This window comes from Toxorhynchites rutilus, chromosome 3 (genome assembly GCF_029784135.1).
Source record: "Toxorhynchites rutilus septentrionalis strain SRP chromosome 3, ASM2978413v1, whole genome shotgun sequence".
NCBI classification, from domain to species: domain Eukaryota; kingdom Metazoa; phylum Arthropoda; class Insecta; order Diptera; family Culicidae; genus Toxorhynchites; species Toxorhynchites rutilus.
In genome coordinates this window covers 226508420-226530800 of record NC_073746.1, presented here as the reverse complement: position 1 = coordinate 226530800, position 22381 = coordinate 226508420, and the positions used below count along the sequence as shown (strand labels likewise).

At 36.0% G+C, this 22381-nt stretch overlaps 2 protein-coding genes across 7 annotated transcripts in view; one reads left to right on the top strand and one right to left on the bottom strand.

The window, feature by feature from the left end:
- LOC129774661 (furin-like protease 2) overlaps positions 1-22381 on the bottom strand; it is a 698121-nt gene that overhangs the window by 54360 nt on the left and 621380 nt on the right. For all 6 annotated transcript variants that reach the window (XM_055778483.1, XM_055778481.1, XM_055778482.1 and 3 more), the window contains 2 exons: positions 22171-22358; positions 6150-6306 (listed from right to left, as the gene is read on the bottom strand). In XM_055778483.1, coding sequence (XP_055634458.1) covers positions 6150-6306; positions 22171-22358 — 345 coding nt within the window. The remainder of the gene's footprint in view (positions 1-6149; positions 6307-22170; positions 22359-22381) is intronic.
- Positions 8377-9618, top strand: LOC129774665 (hepatic triacylglycerol lipase-like). Its single transcript, XM_055778494.1, has 4 exons — positions 8377-8550; positions 8604-8998; positions 9062-9401; positions 9459-9618. Exons 1-4 carry the CDS (start codon positions 8414-8416, stop codon positions 9535-9537), a joined length of 951 nt encoding a protein of 316 aa, XP_055634469.1. The 5' UTR covers positions 8377-8413; the 3' UTR covers positions 9538-9618.

The following is a 22381-nucleotide window of genomic DNA, read 5'->3' as shown; positions in this document are numbered from 1 at the left end:
ACTTTTCCTGTTCTAGATAAAGGTTGAACACAAAAAAAATCGAACACGAAAATTTAGTTAGAAAGCGCAATTTTTCAAACTAAATTTTTGTTCCAGAACATCACACTGCGTGGGTTATAGATAATTTAAGAGTTCGGCCGTCTCATTAGCGAATAGTTCGAGATTTTATTGACGGTGACGCCTTGATGCAAACAAATGAGCTTATCATGACAACAAAAACCGTTACTCAGAATATAAACAAATGACATGATTTTTGGTGCGTCCGGTTTCTTTTTTGTGTACAACCCGTAGAATTGAATCTATTGATTTAAAAAAAATATATTTTGAATTGATCCGGGAATCTACATTTCTGACCATTTCTCTATATTCCCCCTTAAACTTTTGAAATGTTTGCATCCATTCGCACATTCTAATTTGGAATGCTTTAGAAATACTGTAGAACGCAAGAGCATGGACAAACAATTTAGAAACAGTGTTTCATTCTTAAAAACATTCCATACCACTCTATCTCCTGTGAGGAAGCGGAAAAATTTCAAGCAACATTCCGTAACAAGAAACTGTCATTCCAACACGGGGAGCGTTTCCCAAATCGACACTGCCAACGCGTTGATTCGTGGGGGAAAATCAATTTCCTTCCCCTCGACGCTATGAGTTCTGCCCATATGGTCAGACAAAGTGTTGCTTTGCTTCGATTTTTATTTGTGTTCAACGTGCTCTTCCCGCCTATTTTCGCATCGTTTTCTGTCGAGATGACATGATGGAATTCGATTATTGGACCACTCTATATTCCATCCCGGTGGTATCCAGTGACCTCTCCCCAAGGAACTAAGCCACCGTCTATTTCTCGTTTCATTAAATTGGTTGTGAACATTGAAACACAACGCGCTGCTGTACGGCACAATTGTCAGTGGCCTCTGCCCGCAGCCTCATCTGGGGTGATGCTGAGGCCCATTTCAATGGTCCGCTTATGTGTCCGGGTGTGTATTGGAGAAGTGAGCTAGCATATTTGATAATGCGTCTGTAAAAACAGACCATTTCCCAAGTATGGGTGCAGCTGGGTGTACCACAGTTTATAGCTGAATTATTTACACATTTGGTTAGACAATTTCCGTTTACCTGTTACGAAATTAATATTGAATAGAGTACTGACTCCAGGTCGGTCGTATGCAAGGGCGGTCGAGGTCGAGAGCTGAGCTTGGGAACGAATAAAATTTGTTGGGCAAGCCAAAAACATTAGACTCTCCTACGGCTTGTTTCCACAGTCGGCGCTTCAATGCACTGTGATGTGGGTTCGTACTACTTCCTAGGATGACTGCAGAGTCAGGATCCAAACGTCTTCCGAGCTCTTTGAGGTGCTTGTAGACTCTTGTATGAAATATTGACAGCAGTAGTAATCAAGTGTTTGTTCTGGAAAGTTGTCAGAAGCCAAGAGCCATTGGACTATTCATGCGGATGAAAGAAAAATGTTCTGCTTTTATTGTTACGAGCGTATGCTAGGGCCGAAAGATGATGGTTCGAGTGAATGTCAAGTAGTCAACATTGTTAATCAGATGTATTTTTATTACATGCTTGAATGGATACACAAATAGTGGGAATCTGAGGGATTGCCATGCGTATGATGGAAAGAAGTTCTAATTAATTTTTCTTTTGCTGTTTGATTCACTATGCCTCAATGAAATAATTATAAGAAAAGTTAGTGACGAGAGTGCAGTATGATGTGGTTGATGTTGTTTTAACCAGAGAAGATATGACGTAACAAATTGTGTCATGGCTGAGACCAATCCTTCAGAGGAGCTAGTTGAAAAATTCAGAGCATTCCATTCAAACGGTAGTCGATTGTATCAGACAGGTTTTAAGCGTATTCTGAAAAAGAAGTCCCGGAAAGTCTATTTTTGTGAATTTGTAATGTGATTTTTTTAGATAACAGTACTGCCGTTCTGCGCATAGTTGTCCCATGTTCCAAAATCAGCAATTGAGAAAAACGCAATCAAAGTTTTCTAGCATATTTGTCGGTAAGTTTCTTCGGTTTTACATTTACGGTTTGAATAATTAAAATACAAGTTCCGTTATATTTTCGCAGCAAATAACATCGACATATAAGACTTTCAGAAATAGGAACATTCATTTATTGAAGAGAATTAAGTTAATCGGAAAGTTTCTGCGGTCACTGATGATGACCAAAGCAAGACGCTGGTCACAAATAAACCTCGATACACGGTAAATCAATTAGCAGATTCACTACAGTTATATAAAACCATCGTTCATAAGCATCCAGTGAAGCTTGGTTTCGTACATCGTTACAACGTGAGGGTTTCACACAATTTGTCCGAAAAATCTTTAATGTATGCATTTTCATCTGAGAGTCGCTTCTCAAGAAAATCGTGACTTGTGAGTAGAATGGATCATTTATTGAAATTGGCGCAAGCGAGATGAGCCCAATATAAGAATAGGTATAAAAACATCGTTTTTAAGAAAAGTGAAAATTGCCACTATGTGATAAAACTATAATCGAGTTCATATACCGTTTTGTCTCAAATTCCGAACACTTAAGCTTTGTTGATCATTAAACAGTGTCTCATTACTCAAAATGGTACTTTTTCGCGAAATTCATGTGGATTTTGGATACAATAGAGCCTTTTTTTCATTTGGCCACCATAAAATTAATTTATAAATTCATATTCATGGTGAAAAACTAAAACTATGTTTGATTACATTTGTCTCAAATTCCGAACACCCAAAATGCATTCTTTTTAATAATTTTTTTTATTATTCTTTAGAAAAATAGAACACTCCCAAAAATTGGGATTTTGTGCTTCAAAACTTGATTCAAATTCCGAATTTGCTAACGCAAACATTTTATCGCTGGTTTTAACAGTCACTTTTTTGCTTAGTATTATTCGTTTTAGGTAGTATCGATATCTGTGAATGATATTAAAATGAAGCCTATACATAACAATGTCAGGGTTTTTTTTATTCAATTATTTAAAATATTTAAGTTCAGTAAATTTACATTTAAAAATGAAGTGTTCGGAATTTGAGACAAAATGGTACACTCTGTCAAACTTGTTAAAGCTTAGTTTGCTTATAACAAGCGGTGTGAACAAGTTTTTTCGTCTATTTTCGAAGTGTCCACTTTGAGTTGCTTGAAATTCAAAATAGATTTTTTTTATCATTTTTTTTTGGAATATAAATCTCATGGCCCAAGTGATACTACAAGTGAGTTGAGTGAGATATGCAAGTGAGTTGAGAAACCGAAGCTGCTTCAGAAACATCAGTGCCAACCAGGAAGAAAAAAAAAGGTTATCTATCTTCATCCTAGAACGAATACATAAAGCTTTACCATGCCGAATTATTGCGCTTAGCAACGCATTTGGTGACCCATTTTTATTTATATAAATAGAAGACTTAGGAGTGCGTTATTTCATCTGAAATTCCATTGCCGCTTTCGACCAAAGATCAGTTCCAGCGCAAAACTCGAATAGACTGACAACGCTTATCACGAAGTAATTGTAAAACATATGGGAATTCATTATTCCGAATTTTCCCACTTTCCTTCAGAATTTTCCGACTTTTTTCACCGTAGCATTGATGTATGACCAGAGACGAATATAACAAAAAAAAGACGGCTCAAAACGGATGATTCCTTCCTCGAGTTTTGCGCTTAACAACACATTTGGCGATCCATTTTCATCTACACTGGATTCTTTTGTAACGCTACTTTTTCCGTGATTTTATTTTACCGTTGCAGAGACACTGACATATTAGTGAGTTTTGTTGATATAAACCCCAATTTCTGTATATTTCGTTTCACAAAATTGAACTTGGAGACAAAGTTGATTAAAATTTTGTATTCATTAGTCACGACCATTTGCTAAATATTTCATCAGTCATCCTCACTCCCAACGCTCGTCAATTCATTTTATAGTCATTATAAATCACGCTGACATGGAATGCCGAAGTAGTCCTAGTCCAGGGATTCTCAAAGTAGTCGATTCCTTGGGGTCGATATCATTTCCCTAGGGGTCGACAAGACACTGTATAAGTTGTGTTACGTGAACCAACTCGTTATACAGCCATTCCATACCAAATCGATATAGTGATTCTCAAATTTCTATGAAAAGTGGTAATTTTGTTCTTCATTGCAAAATATTAGACCCGTATTTTTTTTATTTTTTTCGTTAGGGTGACCATTTTCATTTTTGGGTGGTCCGAAAAATCAACTTTTTCCACTTTTTCCCAAAAATGACTTTTTTTTAAAAATCATGACTTTTGAACCATTGAATTGACTCAGATGATCGACATATCAAACTAAATCCAATGAACTAGCGAGGGAAAATTTGTTTTTTCAAACCATCGGTTAACTTTGAAAAATTATATCTCAAAAACGTAACAAAAGGATCTCTAATATCGAGATATGTTATGTAAAAAATCCTCAGCTTTCAAAAAAAAATATAAAAAATATAGCGCCCTCTAGCCATGAAACCAATAAAAAACGACTACAATCAATAATTACGAAAATAAAATCCAGTTTTTTGTTCAATTCAATTCAATTCATTTTTTTAGGAAAGGCTAGCTTATTGGCTTCACTTAAATATATCGATCATCTAAATCTGTTCAACAGTTCAATATTTTTGAAAAAAGTCATTTTTGGGAAAAAGTGAAAAAAAAATAATTTTTCGGACCACCCTAAAATGAAAATGGGCACCCTAATAAAACAAAAAAAAATACGGCTCTAATTTTTTGCAATAAAGAAAAAAAAATTGACGAAAATCTGAGAACCACTATATCAGTTTGGCATGGAATGTCTGTATAAGAATGACTAATATTTTAGTGGAAAGCATTGTTGTTGAAACTTGTTTTAATAAATATTATTTACACTTGATATTTTTCTGAATAGTAATCGAAAAAATGACTCGTCTATTCCAAAAAATGCATTCAGACTTACATTTTGTAAATGTACCCCGTGGAGGAAGCTAACTTATTATGAACGCTTTGAATGAAAGCGGGATAGCTGAATGTTGAATGTCGAATGCTGAATGTCGGAAGGATGAAAATGCTTGAAAAGTGGCTGTAATAAGTTTCTGGGCGCACTGAACATTTTGTAATTGAATAACATTTAAATACTAGAAGCAAGTTGAGTTATGAGTTAAGAGGTAATAAAAAAAACAATTGGGGAAATTTAGGATTACATTCAGCAGTTATCCTCAAGCTCACATAAATAAATTATTATGCTTTGATCAAAGACCAATGGAAATGTCACCTACTATAACAATTACTTATTGATGCCGGTCGAATATGGAATCTTCGAAATTATTTGAGGATGTTTCTGTCTTATGGAATTGCACCAATTTTCTACATACATTGTCCGTGATAGCATAACCAAATGATACCTTGGGATCACGAAACTTTTAATTACAACCAATTTTATTGTCTGCGGAAGATGACGCCAGGTCCTCGAAATGACGATACCGAAGCTATTTCCCCTTTTGAAAAATTAATAACACTTACCCTTTCTATTTCTTTCACGTCTCCCAATTGTCCGCAGGGGTCGTTGGCTCTTTTGGTATACATCTAAGATGATTGCAATTTTTGTGTTATGCACGTTATTTTATTCAATAATTTTCCGATCTGACAGAAGACATGCACATGACGCAAACTTACATAATGTCTGTACAGTGCCAACCTTCAAACGAAACAATCTGACATTTCTTTTACAAATCCCACTAATTTTAGAAACATTCCTAATTTTGTGGGTTGGTAGAGCGTGTTAATGAATGCAGTTCGCAGTTCGAAATGCGAGGTCGGAATGCCTAAAATTTAGTTCTACGAACTCATTAAATGAACACATGAAATACATATTTTACATTTTTGGTAGATTGAAAAGTAGCTCACCAAAATCAGTTTATCTTGTGAACCCAAAGTCAGATTGTCGTAAATTTCAAACCGCTTGCTAGTGTTAAGCAAAAATCATATGGGTCTGTCAACAGTATGTCATCTATGTGTCAGACCGGAATTTACGAAGTGATGATCGCAATATCAAATTTAGATTCGGACATTTCTTCAACCCAAATATAGCCAGTCAAACTTCTGTTTTAGACTCGATTTAGATGGCTACTATATGAAATGGTCGAAAATAACCTGGTACTTACTTATAATCTTCCGTCTCGTAAGTGTTCTTCGGGCAGGCCGAGTAGCACTTGTGCTCATGCATAACTAAATGATGATCACAGCTTGTGCAGTAGTCCGGTCGGTCCTGACAGAATGCACAATTGGCCTCGCACGGGACACATGTTCGATTATCGTAATCTGGGAGAAAAGAGAGTAAAGTATTACACGTTCGTGTTAGATGTTTGGGATTGTTGCTCGATTAAGAGTATTTGGAACTGGCAGAATTAATTTGAATATATTTTCTGTCTTGATTTTGAACCCGACATTTGATTTACCGGTGGATGTTTTTTATCCAGATGATATTTCAGTAAGCATAAAGATAAGCGGAAAAACAGTGTCTATATGAGTTTTAATATCTGCACCTTAAAACCAGATGATGACAAACAACAACGAAGCATGAAACCGAGAGAAAAGTTGTGAATATACTGATACTTTTGAAGGCTTGAATTAGTTTAGGTTTCGTTTAACTGATGACACATCAAATCGCAATTGCATTTGAATTATCTGTTTCAATTCATGAAACCCAGAACGGAATGAAACGATACAAAAGCTCAGCGCACCGTTTGAAGATTCCTACAGATTCACTGAACATTCTCAAAGTGATAATAAGCGTTAGACTGTATAAGTTGCATCACACGTAGGTGATATACTCTTTCCCTTAAAACAAAGAAAAAAATTAAAGCTATATTTAATTTAATTCTGTACAAATAATATTTCTTGAAATTTATTAGGAAAGTTTCAGAATTTAATTGAAAATAATATTCGGTAAAGTAACAGTGTTGAAACAGGTTCAACAAGGAATTGAATACATAAATATCTTGAAATGTTTTGAATCCGGGAGAAATAATAAAAAAATATAATACAGGGTGAGTCAGCATAACTTTCTTTTTTCAAAACTCAATAAAAACTATTGTATGCATCGGCAAATATTTATTTATTTTTTATAATGTAGGTACATGTCTAAAGTTTTTATTTACATTGTTTTGAACATCAAATCTGTTAGGTGACGTCCCCCATTCTCCATACATTGCGTAAACCGATTTCTGGCGTTTGTCATGACTCTTGTTAGCATAGCAGGTGTTATGTTGGCAATTTCTTATTGGATGTTGGTCTTCAAATCTTGTAGGGTTCTTGGACGGTTGACATAAACACGGGATTTCGAAAAAGCCCATAAAAAAATCACAAGGGGACAGATCGGGAGAGCGTGCCGGCCATTCCAAATCGCCTCTAATTGAGATGAGGCGCTCTGGAAAGTGTTCCCTCAAAACAGCCATCGATGCTCTTGAAGTGTGTGCTGTTGCACCGTCTTGTTGGAACCAAGTGTCCCTCAAATCCAAATTTTCTAAAAATTGTAGCATGTTTACATGCCGGTACGAATTCACTGTCACTGTAACCCCATTTTCCTCAAAAAACCATGAACCAATAATTCCAGCTGAGGAAATTGCACACCACACTGTGACTTTGGGTGAATGTAAAGGCTTTTGATGCAATTCTCGAGGGTTGGTGTCAGCCCAGTAGCGCATGTTTTGTTTGTTAACCGACCCACACAAATGAAAATGGGCTTCATCGCAATAACTGAACATCCGCTTGAAAAGTAAACCTCAACGGCAAAGGCATGCTCCTCACTATTCCAACGCATGATGACGACTGAATCGTGTCGGGACAAAACTTTACAGTATCCCCTCTTGAACGAGACCTCATTTTAAAACAGGATCATTTTAAAAAAGGAAGTTATGCTGCCGCACCCTGTATTTATTTTTTCGACTGGATTTTTTATGGTAGAAATAAATCACCTCCAGGTATGTTTTTTAGAATAATCTCTGTTGTAAATTACAGAACATTATTTATTATTTTCTAAATTGCTGCTCAGATCTCCAGTTTTTATTATCGAGAATGGCTACTTCGAAAAAAGTTCGGCAGTCACGGCTTAATTCAGGCTCGGTCAGTCGGTCCACCAGCATCCAAACTATCTTATTACCCACGATATTGATTGAAAAATATAAATTCTTATTATCCGTCCGGACCCGAGATCGGGAAGAAGGTGCGAACGGTAACCTTCGTGCACACAAAGAGTACATCATTCGAGGGAACCGGTTCCAGGTCACAATGTCACCGAAACGAAAAACACGCGTTAAGAGCTTAACCTGAAAACGCCAAATTTAGGTCAGCTGCTGGGAATCAGTATAAATACGCAGGGGAAACAAACTTTCTTCTTGTTATCGGTTTAACCGTTCAGTTCACAGCTATGTTGAAGTTTTCGAGAAAAAACCATCGATTGTTCGAAATTGTTCTGGCCGTAGTTTGCACTGTGGTCGTGGTGTGTGAAATGGTGGACGCAGCTGATCGCATCACCGGGACGGTTTTCTTCTCTGTGTTTCAGAGGTTCAAAATCAAATATTTGATTTGAAAGTGGCTTAAACTTTCTGATGTTTCAGTGACCAAAATCGGTGGATCCCGTTGACCGACAACGATGCAGATTTTGTGCATAACAATTGCGATCCGAAAGGGGACTTCGCGATTATAGTGCACGGGTGGCGCGAAGGATATTTATCCGAGTGGGTGAACGATGTGGCCTCTAATTTTAGTACATATCGCGGTGGGTGCGTTATGCTTATGAGCTACGGAAACGACAGCAGAATCATTGATTACTTCAGTGAACTTATGCCGCACTTCAATTCGCTGGCGGAAGCTCTAGCCAATCATCTACGAAGACTGGAGAGGGTTGGCTTCGATCCTGGCCATGGACATATGTTTGGTTTTAGTTTTGGTTCGCATTTGGCACTAGAAGCCGGTCGACGGTTCGGATTTCAGAAACTTGACAGGATAGACAGTTAAGCGCCAGAGTAAACGAATTCAAAGCAAACAATACTAACTGAAATTGTTTTTTCGACAGCCTGTGACAATGCTGGACCGGGATTTGATAGTGACACCAGATATTCGCTGCTGGACCCAAAGCTAGCTGCAAAGAAGGTACAGTGTATTCACACGAGCGCCAACTATGGGTCCAGACGTCGAGATTGTCACATCAACTGGAATATGGGCGTATGCGGGAGGGATCAGCCTGCCGCAGGACCGTTTCCAAAAGGATCGCACGGTTTGTGTCCGTATTTTTACAGCAGCGCGTTCACGCATAACTTTAATCCGATACCCAAGCCGAAATCGTGCAGTTCACACAAATATGCCCACAGCTGGCCACGGGGTCTGAGAATGGGTTATTTTTGTGATATGAACAGGTGAGTTGTAGTGTTCTACACGATGATTGTTATTGATTGTTCCCGACTTTATTCCAGTGAATTGTTTGGAGAGCTGTTTTCGCCAACGACAAAGTCATTCCCGTACAACGACGACACCATATTGAACGAGGTGTAGTTGGGAATATTGAAATATATTTTTCTAATCTATGATGAATAAAATAAATAAAATTTATTTTTATACGTCTGCTTAAAAAAATCTTTTTTTTTCATACATACATTTATTGAATCTTCCATAATGTGGAAATAACAATATTTGGTTATACATTTAGTTCTAACATAATAAAGTATTACGTTTGTTGTCAATTCTTACAGTTAAAATTTCACATGTGTGCTGGAGCACAACACTAACGTTTGACCACGTTCAGATAATTAAGGTTTTTTTCTTCAGACGTGTTACCAGAGGTTGACCGAGTCGCCTTGCTAGTGGATTTGGATGATTCTTCCCCTTTTCCACATATTTCCTCCTCGTTTTATGAAAAAAAATCATATCCATACTATTCATACAGGATAAAATGCAATAAAATAAATTGAAATTATCAATGAGCAGTCCTAACCATACAAAAAAAAATCATTTCAGATAGATCATACCAAAAACTATATGATCACAATTCTCATTCGTTCTCTCGTTAAAACCGGTTGATTACAATCAATCAATGCTCCCAGCACCTTACCGTGGGGAATAGCGAAAAAATGCAACTCAGCATTTTATATTCTGTTATGAACTTACACAAATTTGCATTTTGTTCTTTTTGTATGTCGATGTAGCTCTATCAGTTATAAATATCGATTTTTTCAACTGCATTTATATCTTCAAAAACCTTTTTAGTTTTAAAATAATATGAGCTTAAGGATTCGAAATGATCGCTAGCATATTAATACATAATCGGAATACAGTAGAACCCCGATTAACCGCGAAATAGTCTGGATAGCTCACCGCGAATAATGAAAATCGCGGATAACGCAATAAAGGACTAAAAATGAGTTCCAAACAAGAAAAAAATATATTTCAGCATGAAAACTGTGTTATCAATACAGAAATCATTAAACTATCCATCTAGAAGATCGTGTACACCAGTAGTCAGATAATGTGAAAGCCATGACCAAAAATAAATGCATAAGCCTATCACTCACTGACAAATTCCGGGAAGGCCTATGGATTTACTATGGAACTCGCTGTCGTGCATCATCCGCACCGCGTATCATCCACTCGCGGATAATCGGGGCTCCACTGTACGTTGATTCTTGCAAATTTAGTGTGCGTTTTTAATATCTTTGCTATTTTTTTTCTTGGGGTATTTTCTCACATAGCCCTAATAATTACCTTCAACATGTTATTAGATAACAAAACTACAGATCTTTACAAGCAAAACTTTTTTTTATTTAAAGCTTATCCAGTTCAAAAATTACCTTTGAGGCAAAAAAATGTTTCTACTCGTGAAAAATACTCAGTTTTTTGAGCGAAATGTGTGTGTGGAAAGTAGCATTCAAATAGAAAATTGATCAAATTTCGCATATTTTCAGGTCATTCTGGCTGGAAATGCTTGTGAGCAGTAATTGATATAGGGGGTGAAATGAAAATCTAGGCACTGAACAAGTAGGAATAAATGCAAGATTTGGAACGCTTATAACTCGAGCATTTCTCAATAGATCGCAAAGGTTTTTGCATCAATTGATAGGAAATATATCTACGCATCTATCATAACGAATAACATTTCATTTTTCTTGAGATAAATAATTGAATAATTGTGAAATATCAAGCATTGTGCAAATGCACTATGTGCCCATTTTTGATTGGTCCATTTTGTGCTCCTCAAATTGTAACGACCAAAACGGTCAACCAGAGCAACAGCGAAATACAATGAAACACGATTGGAAAGGAAAAAGAAAAAATATGAACGAAAAATTGGTCGCAGTCTCACACATGCGTAATCCTCGAGCCAGCCAGTCAGCTTAAAAATCCCCGCTCCGCTGCCGTAACGATCATTCTTTGTGTGGACACCGACTGGACAACATCGTTGCTGGACGGGCTGGACGGCGAGAGATCGAGTGCCTTTCTCAAGGCAAGAGGGCGGAGGTGGTAGCGCTGGAGTAGAATAGAGTAGAGTTTTCAAAGGGCCTTTCTCAAGGCTAGAGACGAATGAACTGCAAAAGTTTAAATTCTCTATAATACAATACCTTCCTTCCTTCCGTAACGATCATTCTCATCCAAACCGTACACCACATCGTTTCGCATCACATCACATCAACAAACCAACACAAGCAGCCATGATTGGATATGGTAAAGGAGGAAAAGTGAAGGGAAAGGCAAAATCCCGCTCGAACCGTGTTAGTCTGGAGTTCCCCGCAAGGGTAGCTAGGCTGAGCGCGTTAGTACCAGTGCATCAGTCCACCTATCCGGCGTTATATAGTTTCGGCCGCCGAAGTGGAAAAGCTGCTCGCGACGATAAGAAAACCCGCATTCAGAACAGACCACATTCGGTTCGGTGGACATCAAGACAACAACAGGCAGTTGCAGCGAGTGGCAAACGCAATCGCAAAACGACAGCAGGTAGCGGAAGAAAAAAGTTTGTTCTTTATACAATCTGCTTTGGTGGCAAAATCAGAACAAGGCGGCATCGAGGGCGTTCGAAATGGTTTTTTTTTTTAAAAACCACGAGTACTAAGTTTTCTAAATTGGAACCATTCCATAAGACACGGTGCTTATCAGAGCCATTAAACCTTTCAAAAAAGAGTTTACGAAATACAGTTCAATGCATTCTAAAATAATATCCAAAATTATAATAAAACACAAATTGATTTTTTCATAATTTGTTTGCCAGGATCTGATGAGTATGTGAATTTGGCAGTTGTTCTGAGCTTATTGATAGTTGGGGATTTCCGGATTATTCAATTTTCACCAATTCTCAAATTGTTTCCAGATTGAAAGTACAGTAATTTACAATTAGTTCGACATTTAGCTAATTGGACGGACATGTAATGCGACATTTTTGTAAACATAGAGTTCGGGGTCCAAATTATGGTTAAAACACAGGTTAAAATCGCCTCCAATGCGACACTGAGTGTTTCGGCACGTCGCATAAAATGTAATTTACTGAACAACATGTCACAAGCTGGGAAGAAATTTTCCAACTGTGAAAGCTGTGGCGAGTGGCGAACGCAATAACTAAACAGGAAGGTTTAACCGAACAAGATGGGGATATCGAGTGATAACAAAAACACAACACCAAAGGTTCTTTTCAGAACCATCAACATGTTCATAAAGAGTAAACAGTAAACTAATACATTTTTCAGGTAGATAAGTAGGTATTCACGAAGGAGAAGAAAATAAAACAATATATAAAAAATATATATTTAACAAAAGCTGTCCCCTTTGTATAGTCCTACGTCACTCCGGTTATGTCCCCGACATTACCCACCCGTCTTTTTTTTCATACAATTTATAATTAAAAGTCACTATTGAGCGATTCCAAGCCAAATCGGTCGGCCGCTAACCCGAGCCTCTCCGTTTCTTTCATTCTTGGCACTTATGATGGAAACTACCTAAAATCACAATTTTCATTATCATATGACCAATTTGAATTACGACTGATTTTTGAAAAGGGCGTATTCAAAATCATTCATCTTCCTTTCTTAAAACGCGTAACTCAAAATTCAGATGTCTCATTAAAGTATGATATTTGACAAATTTGTTGGAAAATTAATAACTGTCGGGTTTTTGTTTGTTTACTTTTTTCTTCTTATGGGCTTTCATATCTGTTTTTAAAAGAAGAGATATGCTTATTCTGCTGGATCATTCCGATGCTGGTACTGGATAAGGAAGTGAAAAGTGCCCCCAACCAAATCACCCGCTCTATGGAAAATATTTCATAGGGTACCAAATAAGAAATTTTGACAATTTTTTTTGAACCCCTGTGAAGTTTACCATAGGATCTATGGTGAAAAATGTATTGTTCATTTTTTTGCAGGCCATTCTCGATAGCTTCGAGATAAAAATATTAAAAAATACTGAAAGTGCGTCTTACTATCATTAAAATATCGAAAAAAAAATTGCGGAGATAAAGTACTACTATAATTTGTATTTAAATGTGTTTCTACGCCTTTCTTTTAAGATATGTGTAATTTTTATCAGAATTTTAACAATGTTGCGCGGTGCAGAAAGAATTATATTTCTAAATTTCGATTTTTTTTAGAATTTTGAGAACCGTTACTGGTTAAATTTACATTCAAATATGTTTACATGTTTGTGTATGTGTTTTTTTTTTAATATTGGCGATCATCTTTCAGAATATTTCGACAATTTCGATTTTATTAATTTTCCTAACATCTATCATTGTATTGTATTTGTGTACTCGTAAAAAAGCCCTGAACCTTATCACTAGCGCCATGGAAAGTATTGCTGCAAATTAGAAAATTGAATAATTTTTCTGAATACCATATAGGTTCACATTAAGAATTATGGCTAAAAACGTATTTTTTTCACCACATTCTCAAGAAAAATACTCATACTCATAGTTTATCTTACTATGAGATAAAATTACTATCGAAAAATTTTTTTTTTGCATTTCGTAATTCTGTTTCATACGAAATGGTATAATTCTATGAATAGATCAGAAGATAATATGTTTAGTCTCATGATTTGATTAATCATCGATTTCATAAAATAAAAAAAAACAGACGGTCAAAATTACGAAAAATAGTACGTTCAATTCTCGATACGTTATGAAAATAAAAATCATAAATATAAAAAAACACGTGCGAACACATTTCAAAGCAGTACTGTATCTCAAAACTTAATTTAATGATTCAAAAATTTCAAATTGCAAAAAAAATGCTCCGCACAACGCTCTAAAATTCTGAGAAGTCACATCACAAAATCACATATCTGAAGCAGGTACATTTGAAGAAAATTATGTTTTAATGGATCTAAAAATAGAAAAAAATCCGAAATTTCTGAATACCAAAAAAATACTTTAATTTTAAAAATTTTACTATCTATAAATATTTTTTATAATTTTTCGTGCTACACCATAGTAGATGCATTTTGAGTATTTTCTCGAGTTTTAATTTCCAAGCCTATGGAGTATGGCGTGAAAAAAGGAAAACTACGTTTATCACTATAGCTCTTACAGTGAACCATATAGGGATAAATAGGTATCCAGTATAATTACCTAATTTTTTAATTTGATACCTCATACAACATTTTCGATAGCGCTGGTAATAAGGTTTGGGAGCACTTTTCACGAACAAAATAGAAATAAAAAAAAAAAGTTATTGGATATTTTCGTACCGCGCAATTCCCGAAATTTGCTGAAAAAAATCACAAATATCAAAAAAACACATACGAACATATTTAAGAAGAAACTAAACCGGAACTAAGTTTCAAAATTCTGAAAAAAATCACACATATCTAGGAAAGGTTTAGAAATACATTCAAATACGAATTAGAGTAGTACTGAATCTCTTAATGGTATAAAAAATACGTCAATATTTCAAGATTTTTTAGTACTTAAATTTTAGATGAAATTTTTTTGTCGATAAATGATGGAATGTATCTCAATAAACCATAGTAAGATGCACTTTTAGTTTTTTTAAATTTTTCATCTTGAAGTTACCGAGAATGGCGAGCGGTGAAAGTACGGTTTTTACCATATATCCTGTGGTGAACGTCAAAGGGGTTCAAAAAATAGACAAAATTTCTTATTTGGTACCCTATAAAATATTTTCCATAGAGCGGGTGATTTGGTTTGGGAGCACTTTTTACTTCCTTACCCAGCTAGGCAGTTTCATGGCCAAATCACGAATAGAGGCAGAACGATGCTTACGAATCCGGGGTCACTAGAACCGGGTTTACGAGAATCTTGGCAGATTCCCCAGGGAATATTCATTGCCAGACTTCTCAATTATTTCACACTCCCCGGACAAAATTTTTAGATTACATTTCGACACACTCCTTATTTTATTCAATCCGTTTGTTTGTCATTTCGGAGATTATTTTAGAGGTTTAGAGTTATCTCTTTAGTAAATAGATTCAGTGGTTCTTAAAAGTTTCTATGGTTTGCGTGGTTTTGTTGAAGTAGCTGAAGATGGTTGACTAGGTTGGATGGTTGGTATGGATATACACTGCATTTCACAACTATAGAACCACTCATTTTTTCTGAGTTTCCAGGGATATGAAAGATGTCGAATTAAAGTATATAGTGTAGAATACAATATATATCTTCATTTATAAGACTGGCCATTCCAACTCTATTGTTGTGTTCAGGCGCGAAACATTCAAAAAACTAAAATTCCAGTGTTTCATAACTATAGAACCAGATGACAAAACTGGTTCTGAAGAACTTCGTTGCACTTCTAACTGTTAAATCGTGTTGATGGTAAGCTATCTAAACCAGGCCTTTTTGAAAGAATTCTCCTCATTTTTTCTGAGTGGTTCTATAGTTGTGAAACGCAGTGTATTCAAATTGTGCCGCACTGCTAGTTTAGTTGCTCGATTTGACAAGCACAGTTTGAGGAGCAAAATTTGCGCCGTTTAGAATGTCTTTTAAATAAGGCTTTACATGTTCAATTAATCAATAACTTTTTCCAGCAAATACAATATTCTTTATGGTGGAAGATGCCTAGAAATATTTCTCATCGATTGGATCACATCTTTGTGATTTATCAAGAAATGACCGAAAAATGAGCGTTCAAATAGTTTTATTATTTCGTTACATGTTTAATTTTTAGATTTTCATCCTTATACCTTCCTGTTCGTCGTAGACTTACGTTAAAATACGCAAAAACTTCAAGTTGGTTTTTTAAAAACGGTTATTTCTGAAATAGTTTTTTTTTTGAAAATTGGTTACAAATCTTCCATATGTCGGAAAATGGTCAAATTTTCTATATCAAAACTACGTGCAAACTGAAACTGAGGAGAAATTATTTTTTTGTGTGTTTAGAACATCGCAATGGAATCAAATGCTTGTAACTTAAACATTGATTTATTTTAATAGTGATCGATGATTGGATAACATTTATCCGAAAGACAGTTACCCGAATGTACTATTTGCAGCTATATTTTATAAGAAGGTATTTTTATATCCAATTCTCTTTAGCGTTGTGATAATGATCACTGGTGTCCACAAACTCGGATTTTGCGTGGGAAGAGCAAAAACATTACATAGTTTAACATTTATATTAATTTTGTATAAATGACGGACTATCAAATTCGATTATAAACATTATCCAGTCATTTGTATCACGTAGGGTTGGGGGTCACATACACGTAGAAAAAAGCTGTCAATTCCAAGCAGTCGCCATAAAATTCATAGAATGAGATATTGAAATCTGTTAAAACAAGTATAAAAGAAAAAAAGACAGATAATACGATGAAAGAACAGTATTAGAACAATACCAATAACAAATATTATAAAAAAGATTAAAGTTTTGATAATAATCCTGACAATAAATTAAAACTTACGCTTACGATGAAGCATACTTTGAATGAAGTAGGAGTAAATTTCCTTTTTATAAATGTCTTCTTTTGTCAAAGAATCCGTAAAGTCACATTTGTACATCCAACCAGCAGGTATGGGCAAAATCGCATCGAAATTCGTTCAACAACACTCGTTTACAGATAAAAGTCACCCTTCTATTCTCTGTTTATGCCTCACTTTATTTGAGATAGAAAACATTCACCTATACTCTTCGCAAATTTCATTCTCGATTAGAACAGAAAAATACTGTCTCGATTCCGCTCATCTATTCTCAGAAATTTTTGCATTCCTTCATTTCCCTCTCGGAATGACGTTAGATGGTGATAGAATCTAATAGGAAACTTTTGCTTGAGCCAGGCTTTGAGGCTCGATCGCGGCAGTAAAATAAAGGTAGGTAGTTGAAATCAAGTTGTTTCCTGTGCACTATTGCAATGACATTTTTGACGTAGAACTACGTCTTTCAGGAAGGGTGCCAAATCAGAATACAGGTCACGTTTTTATGAAATAAAGTTAACGTTAATAACTACTTTCACTGTGAACGAATTCTCATGATTTGCATACCAATCGAATCGGAGATTCTCTAAGATTTGTTTGATATGCTATACATTACAATTCGCTAATCTCCAAACGGTTTCAATTCAGAAAAACTGGAAGAACCTTTTTACCATACATTAATTCTGCGGATTGGTGTGCTAATCCTACCCATATTTCGAATGCTTATAACTCTAACATTTCTTAACCGATCGGAAAGATGTTTGCATCAATTGATAGGAAATACGCGTCTATCGCAATTAATAAAATATTATTTTCCATGAGATGAACAATTGAATAACTGTAAAATGTCAAACGTTATTTAAACGCCTTAACTGTCAAGTTTTGATTGGCCCGATTTACGGTTTCCCCAACACAGACTTCAAAATCGATGTACCTGAGGAAATACGCTCTGCGAATATACATGCAAGTCGAGGGTATTTTTGTTTCCACCAAGCTGTGTTTCCCTAACACAGACTTCTAAATCAATGTGCCTGGGGGAATCCGCTTTGTAAAAAGATGTAAGTCGGGGGTATTTTTTGCCCACTGAATTGTGTTTCCCTAACACGAACTTCAAAATTAATGTACCTGCAAATATACATGCAAGTCGGGGGTATTTTTTGGTGTTAAGTAGAGATGTCTAAATTTTTCGTTTATTCGATTATCGATTAATCGTGGGGCCAAATAATCGATTCATTCGAATAATTGTCTTTCAGAATTCGATTAATCGAGCGAATATTTATTTCTTGTAATCGAGATGAACAGACATTTATAATAAAAAAAAAATATGCAGAATATGCAGAATAGTAGTTTTTGAATGGTAATTCAGTAAATTGATAAATTTACCATTTCGTGATTTTTTTGCGGGCGATTGAAAAAAGAGCACATCATGCAAATGATGCAAAATATTTTAATTGCACCAACATACAATTTTTTGTGTTCAAAACTACCTGTTCTTCGAATGTTGTTGAAATAGCAGATTTATTTGAAAATTTCTACTTGGTCCCTATAACTACTAGTTCAAAAGAAGTATTTTTGTAGAATCATTGACCACTAGTATTTTCCTTGGCACTCTGAATTTGAATACTACCACTTTAGTACGGGAGATTAGATCACATCCTTCTATTCCGCTATTTACTTCTGCGGACGCTGAATTCTTCTCCCCAGTCTCCTCCACCATCAGGGAATTATTTTTATGCTTCAACCGTAAGTGGTTTAGCATAATCGATGAATTTCGACAACCAAAGTTTAAATTTTGCACTGTATTTTTTGAAAAAAATTGTTTCCTTTTTCATTAATCGCGATTACTGTGATAATTATTCGATACAAAATTACTCGGATAAAATTGCAGATATTCGATTATTTGAATTAATCGAACGATTAACCGACGTCTCTAGTGTTGAATACTTTTGCACTCGCTTGTCGTTGTGCAGACCGGAATATATTTCCCTAAAACGTACTTTTAAACTGAGAAGCCTGGGAAAATCGTCATTTCAGATACTAGAGGTGAATGAACTTTCGCGGTTTGAGAACTGTTTGATCGTTTGACAATTCTTCCGTTCACATGTTTTGGTGTCCCGGGCATCATGTCAAACGTAAAAGGAGTTCATCAAATTTATTTGTAACGAAGAACATAATCTATTACAAAAATTTCCATGCATCTAAAATAATATTGGAAGTGGTAAACAAGTGGATTGCATAATATAATTGCGTAGTTCTACGTCGAAAATATGCGGTCGTGTCCTAGATACAACTCCTTACAATTTTTTTTTGTTTCTAGTATGAAACGATCTAAGCCAACGCAAAATACCATATTAACGCAAGTTATTGGTGAGCGGGAAGGTGGATTCATGTGCACTTGAATGCTGACAAGGAAAAGAGTACAAGAGAGAATAAAATCATACATACACACAGATTGAGTCTATTTTGATTCACTCGTTATTTTGTTTCGTGCGATCTTTCCAAAGGAGTATTCATTCATTGAATGTTGTTTTCCACTCTTTGTTTTGTTCACTATCAGACCCGAATGAAGATGGCCGGGGAATGTAAAATGATTCATCGTGCAATCTCACGATTGCTTGCTGCATTTTTTTCCCATGATTATTCCAAGCAGAGTGATTTATAATTAGGTGTGGAGAAATGAGCGAATGAACTTTTTCATACTTACTAACCAGTGTTGCCACAGGTACAGATTTATCTTGAATGGTACAGATTTTTTCGTTATTTTTGGTACATATTCTGTACGGTACAGAGTACAGATTTTCGTCAAAAAGTACAGATTGGTACAGATTTTTTTCCATTTGTGAAATTTCTTACATTTGAACAAAGCAACATTGATGTACATGATGACTTTTACGCCGCAGTATCGCTAGAAACTGCTGGTCAAAAAAGCACATCAATACAATCATTTATCAGTTTCATAAGGAAGAAATTCCTTACAAGGATCGTCTGAAAGCATTCGCGTCGGACGGTGCGACATATGGTTTGTCCCAGATCATCAGATTGTATCGTTTGTTCCAGGCTGAAAAACCTGAATTCTCGATGCCACATGAAGAGCTGAAAGGTTTTCATTTGATCATTCTCACTAATATCTGCGAGCAATCTAACGTTGTCCAATGCTATTAAATATGAAGATCATTTGAAAAGCGACAAGAATTTTAGGTTGGAATAGCAGCAGAAGGAAGTATCAGAACAATGGACAGTGAAAGGCATTTCAAAGGATATTTGTCGCAGTTTTTTCGTGGAGCTGATCAAACAAATGAGAAAAAGATTCGATTTTGATGATTCGACGCTCGAGTCTACGGCAATGTTAAATCCCAGAATCTTTTCCAATTTGACTAGCATTGACGTTGTGTTAGAACCGTTTCCAGGATTCTACAATGGGGATGTACAAGATGTGGAGAATTAATTATGTAGACTAAAGATAAAATTACTATGTAAGGAAATCACAATTTCAGATAACGAGCATGTTTGGTGGGCAGGGTTTGTGAGCAAAAATTGGATGCCTAAAAAGAATTGACGGTTCGCTCGCCTTTTCGGCGCTTCGATGCCTTGTTTGTAATGTTCTCACTATGCCTCACTCTTCGGCAACTGTCGAGCGATTTTTTTCTGAATATAATCAGAACAAAAATAAGTTTTGAAATCGGCTCAGCAACGATACGATAAACCCTATTTTGAGATCAAAAGATTTGGTCAAACATCGTGGCGGCAGCTCGAAAATTAAAAAAAATATAGTATGCAATCTAAATTCAAAAAAATATGTATAATCATCATCAAACACGCAAATGTAAATGAAGTATTTGTAGTAAATAAATGAGTATTTTTTTAATGCTAATAAATTATTTTTTTCTCTACAGCGAATATTTTCGATGATACAGATTTTTGGGAAAAAGTACAGATGAGAAAGATTTTTGACCCCTCTGGTACAGATTTAAATGTGGCAACACTGCATCTAACGCTTTCGGGTGAATGTTTTCTATTAAACGTCTTCTGTGTTCATGGAATTCGAGTAAATGTTAAAGTGTCATTTTTCAATGCATGGACTATTTTTAGTCAAGTAACGGATTGTGACTGGATATGAGAATTGGATCACATACGACAACATTGTCAAAAAACTCATGGTGAAAACGTGAAACAACTCAAAGGAAGTCAAGTCTAAAGGCCAAAAAAATGATGATGTGCATTTGGTGGAATTGAAAAGGGGAAAAATTTATTATCGGTTGCTTCCATACGGTCAAACACAGAATTCGGATCTCTAGCGTCAATAACTAGACTGGCCGACCGGAGTGATGTCGTGTTCCATCAGGACAACGTCAAGCCAAACACATCTATAGTGACCCGCCAGAATCGCTGGAAACTATGTTTGGAAGCTTTGATGTGTCCACCATAAGGTTCGGAATGACTCCAAATTGTCAACGACGGTACCTAAATCGAACAATTCTATGCTAACGTAAAGATAATGGATTTCTTTTCCCTCAACCTCAACGAACATACTTTAGCTGTAAAATTACTCTAAAATTGTACTGTTCAACACCAGCAGGAGGTTTTCTATCAGTTGTTGTGAATTTGAGAAATAACAATGGTTATGTCCTGTTCTCAATGCACTATACACGTGTCTTCAACAGTTGCCATCGATGTTACAGAATTAAATTTCAGGAATTTTCTGCACTGAACGAAAAAGAACAAAAAAATTACAATCCCCATTCAATTCCAGTTATAACTACTTTGGCTCTAGCGCCACATACATTCAATTCGTCCCCTTCCATTTGCCCTATATGACAATTCTCCGAATGGCGACATTATTCCACGTTAATTAAACCGTATAATTAACAGTTTATAAACTTCGAGTGAAATGTGGCTCACCAACAAAATCACGAAACCTCACGCCAACCAGACACCCACTGCAGATAAATCGCATTTCGACATGACCACAGTCTATGGGCAAATCGGGGGGAAAAAACGAAAGCGAAAGGAGTTACTAATAGCGACTCACCACAAAAATGATTTCGCTCGACTGAACCGCTTAATTATTGGCACCCATTTAACGCAGCATCGTCGTGTGCAATTTGTGCGAAAAATAATGCGTATGATATCGTGAACCCGTTGAAAATATCATTTCGACCTAGCGAGCGGCCGCATATTTCGTTTAATTAACATAAATCAAGGGAATGGAATAATACTAGTCGGATTCCAGCATTGGTGCAAAAAAGTTATGGAAATATAATTACGACAGATTTACTCACTCTCAAAGTATCCGTCGGGACAGATCTGCAGGCACACGGCTAAATCGGTAACGTACAAATGGGCGGGGGCACAGGTCAGACAGCTGTCCTGACCGGCACCGGCACATGTTTCGCAGGATTCATGACACGGCCAGCAAACGCCTCCCTGGTTTGGGAAGCTTCGCGGAGGACACCGACTGACGCATGTACTGTGGGATGATAATTGATGTGG

Coding starts and splice junctions, on each gene's coding strand:
- LOC129774665 (XM_055778494.1), top strand. CDS start 8,414: ATGTTGAAGTTTTCGAGAAAAAACCATCGATTGTTCGAAATTGTTCTG. Junction 8,551..8,603: donor TTCTTCTCTGTGTTTCAGAG/GTTCAAAATCAA, acceptor CTGATGTTTCAG/TGACCAAAATCGGTGGATCC. Junction 8,999..9,061: donor GAAACTTGACAGGATAGACA/GTTAAGCGCCAG, acceptor TTTTTTCGACAG/CCTGTGACAATGCTGGACCG.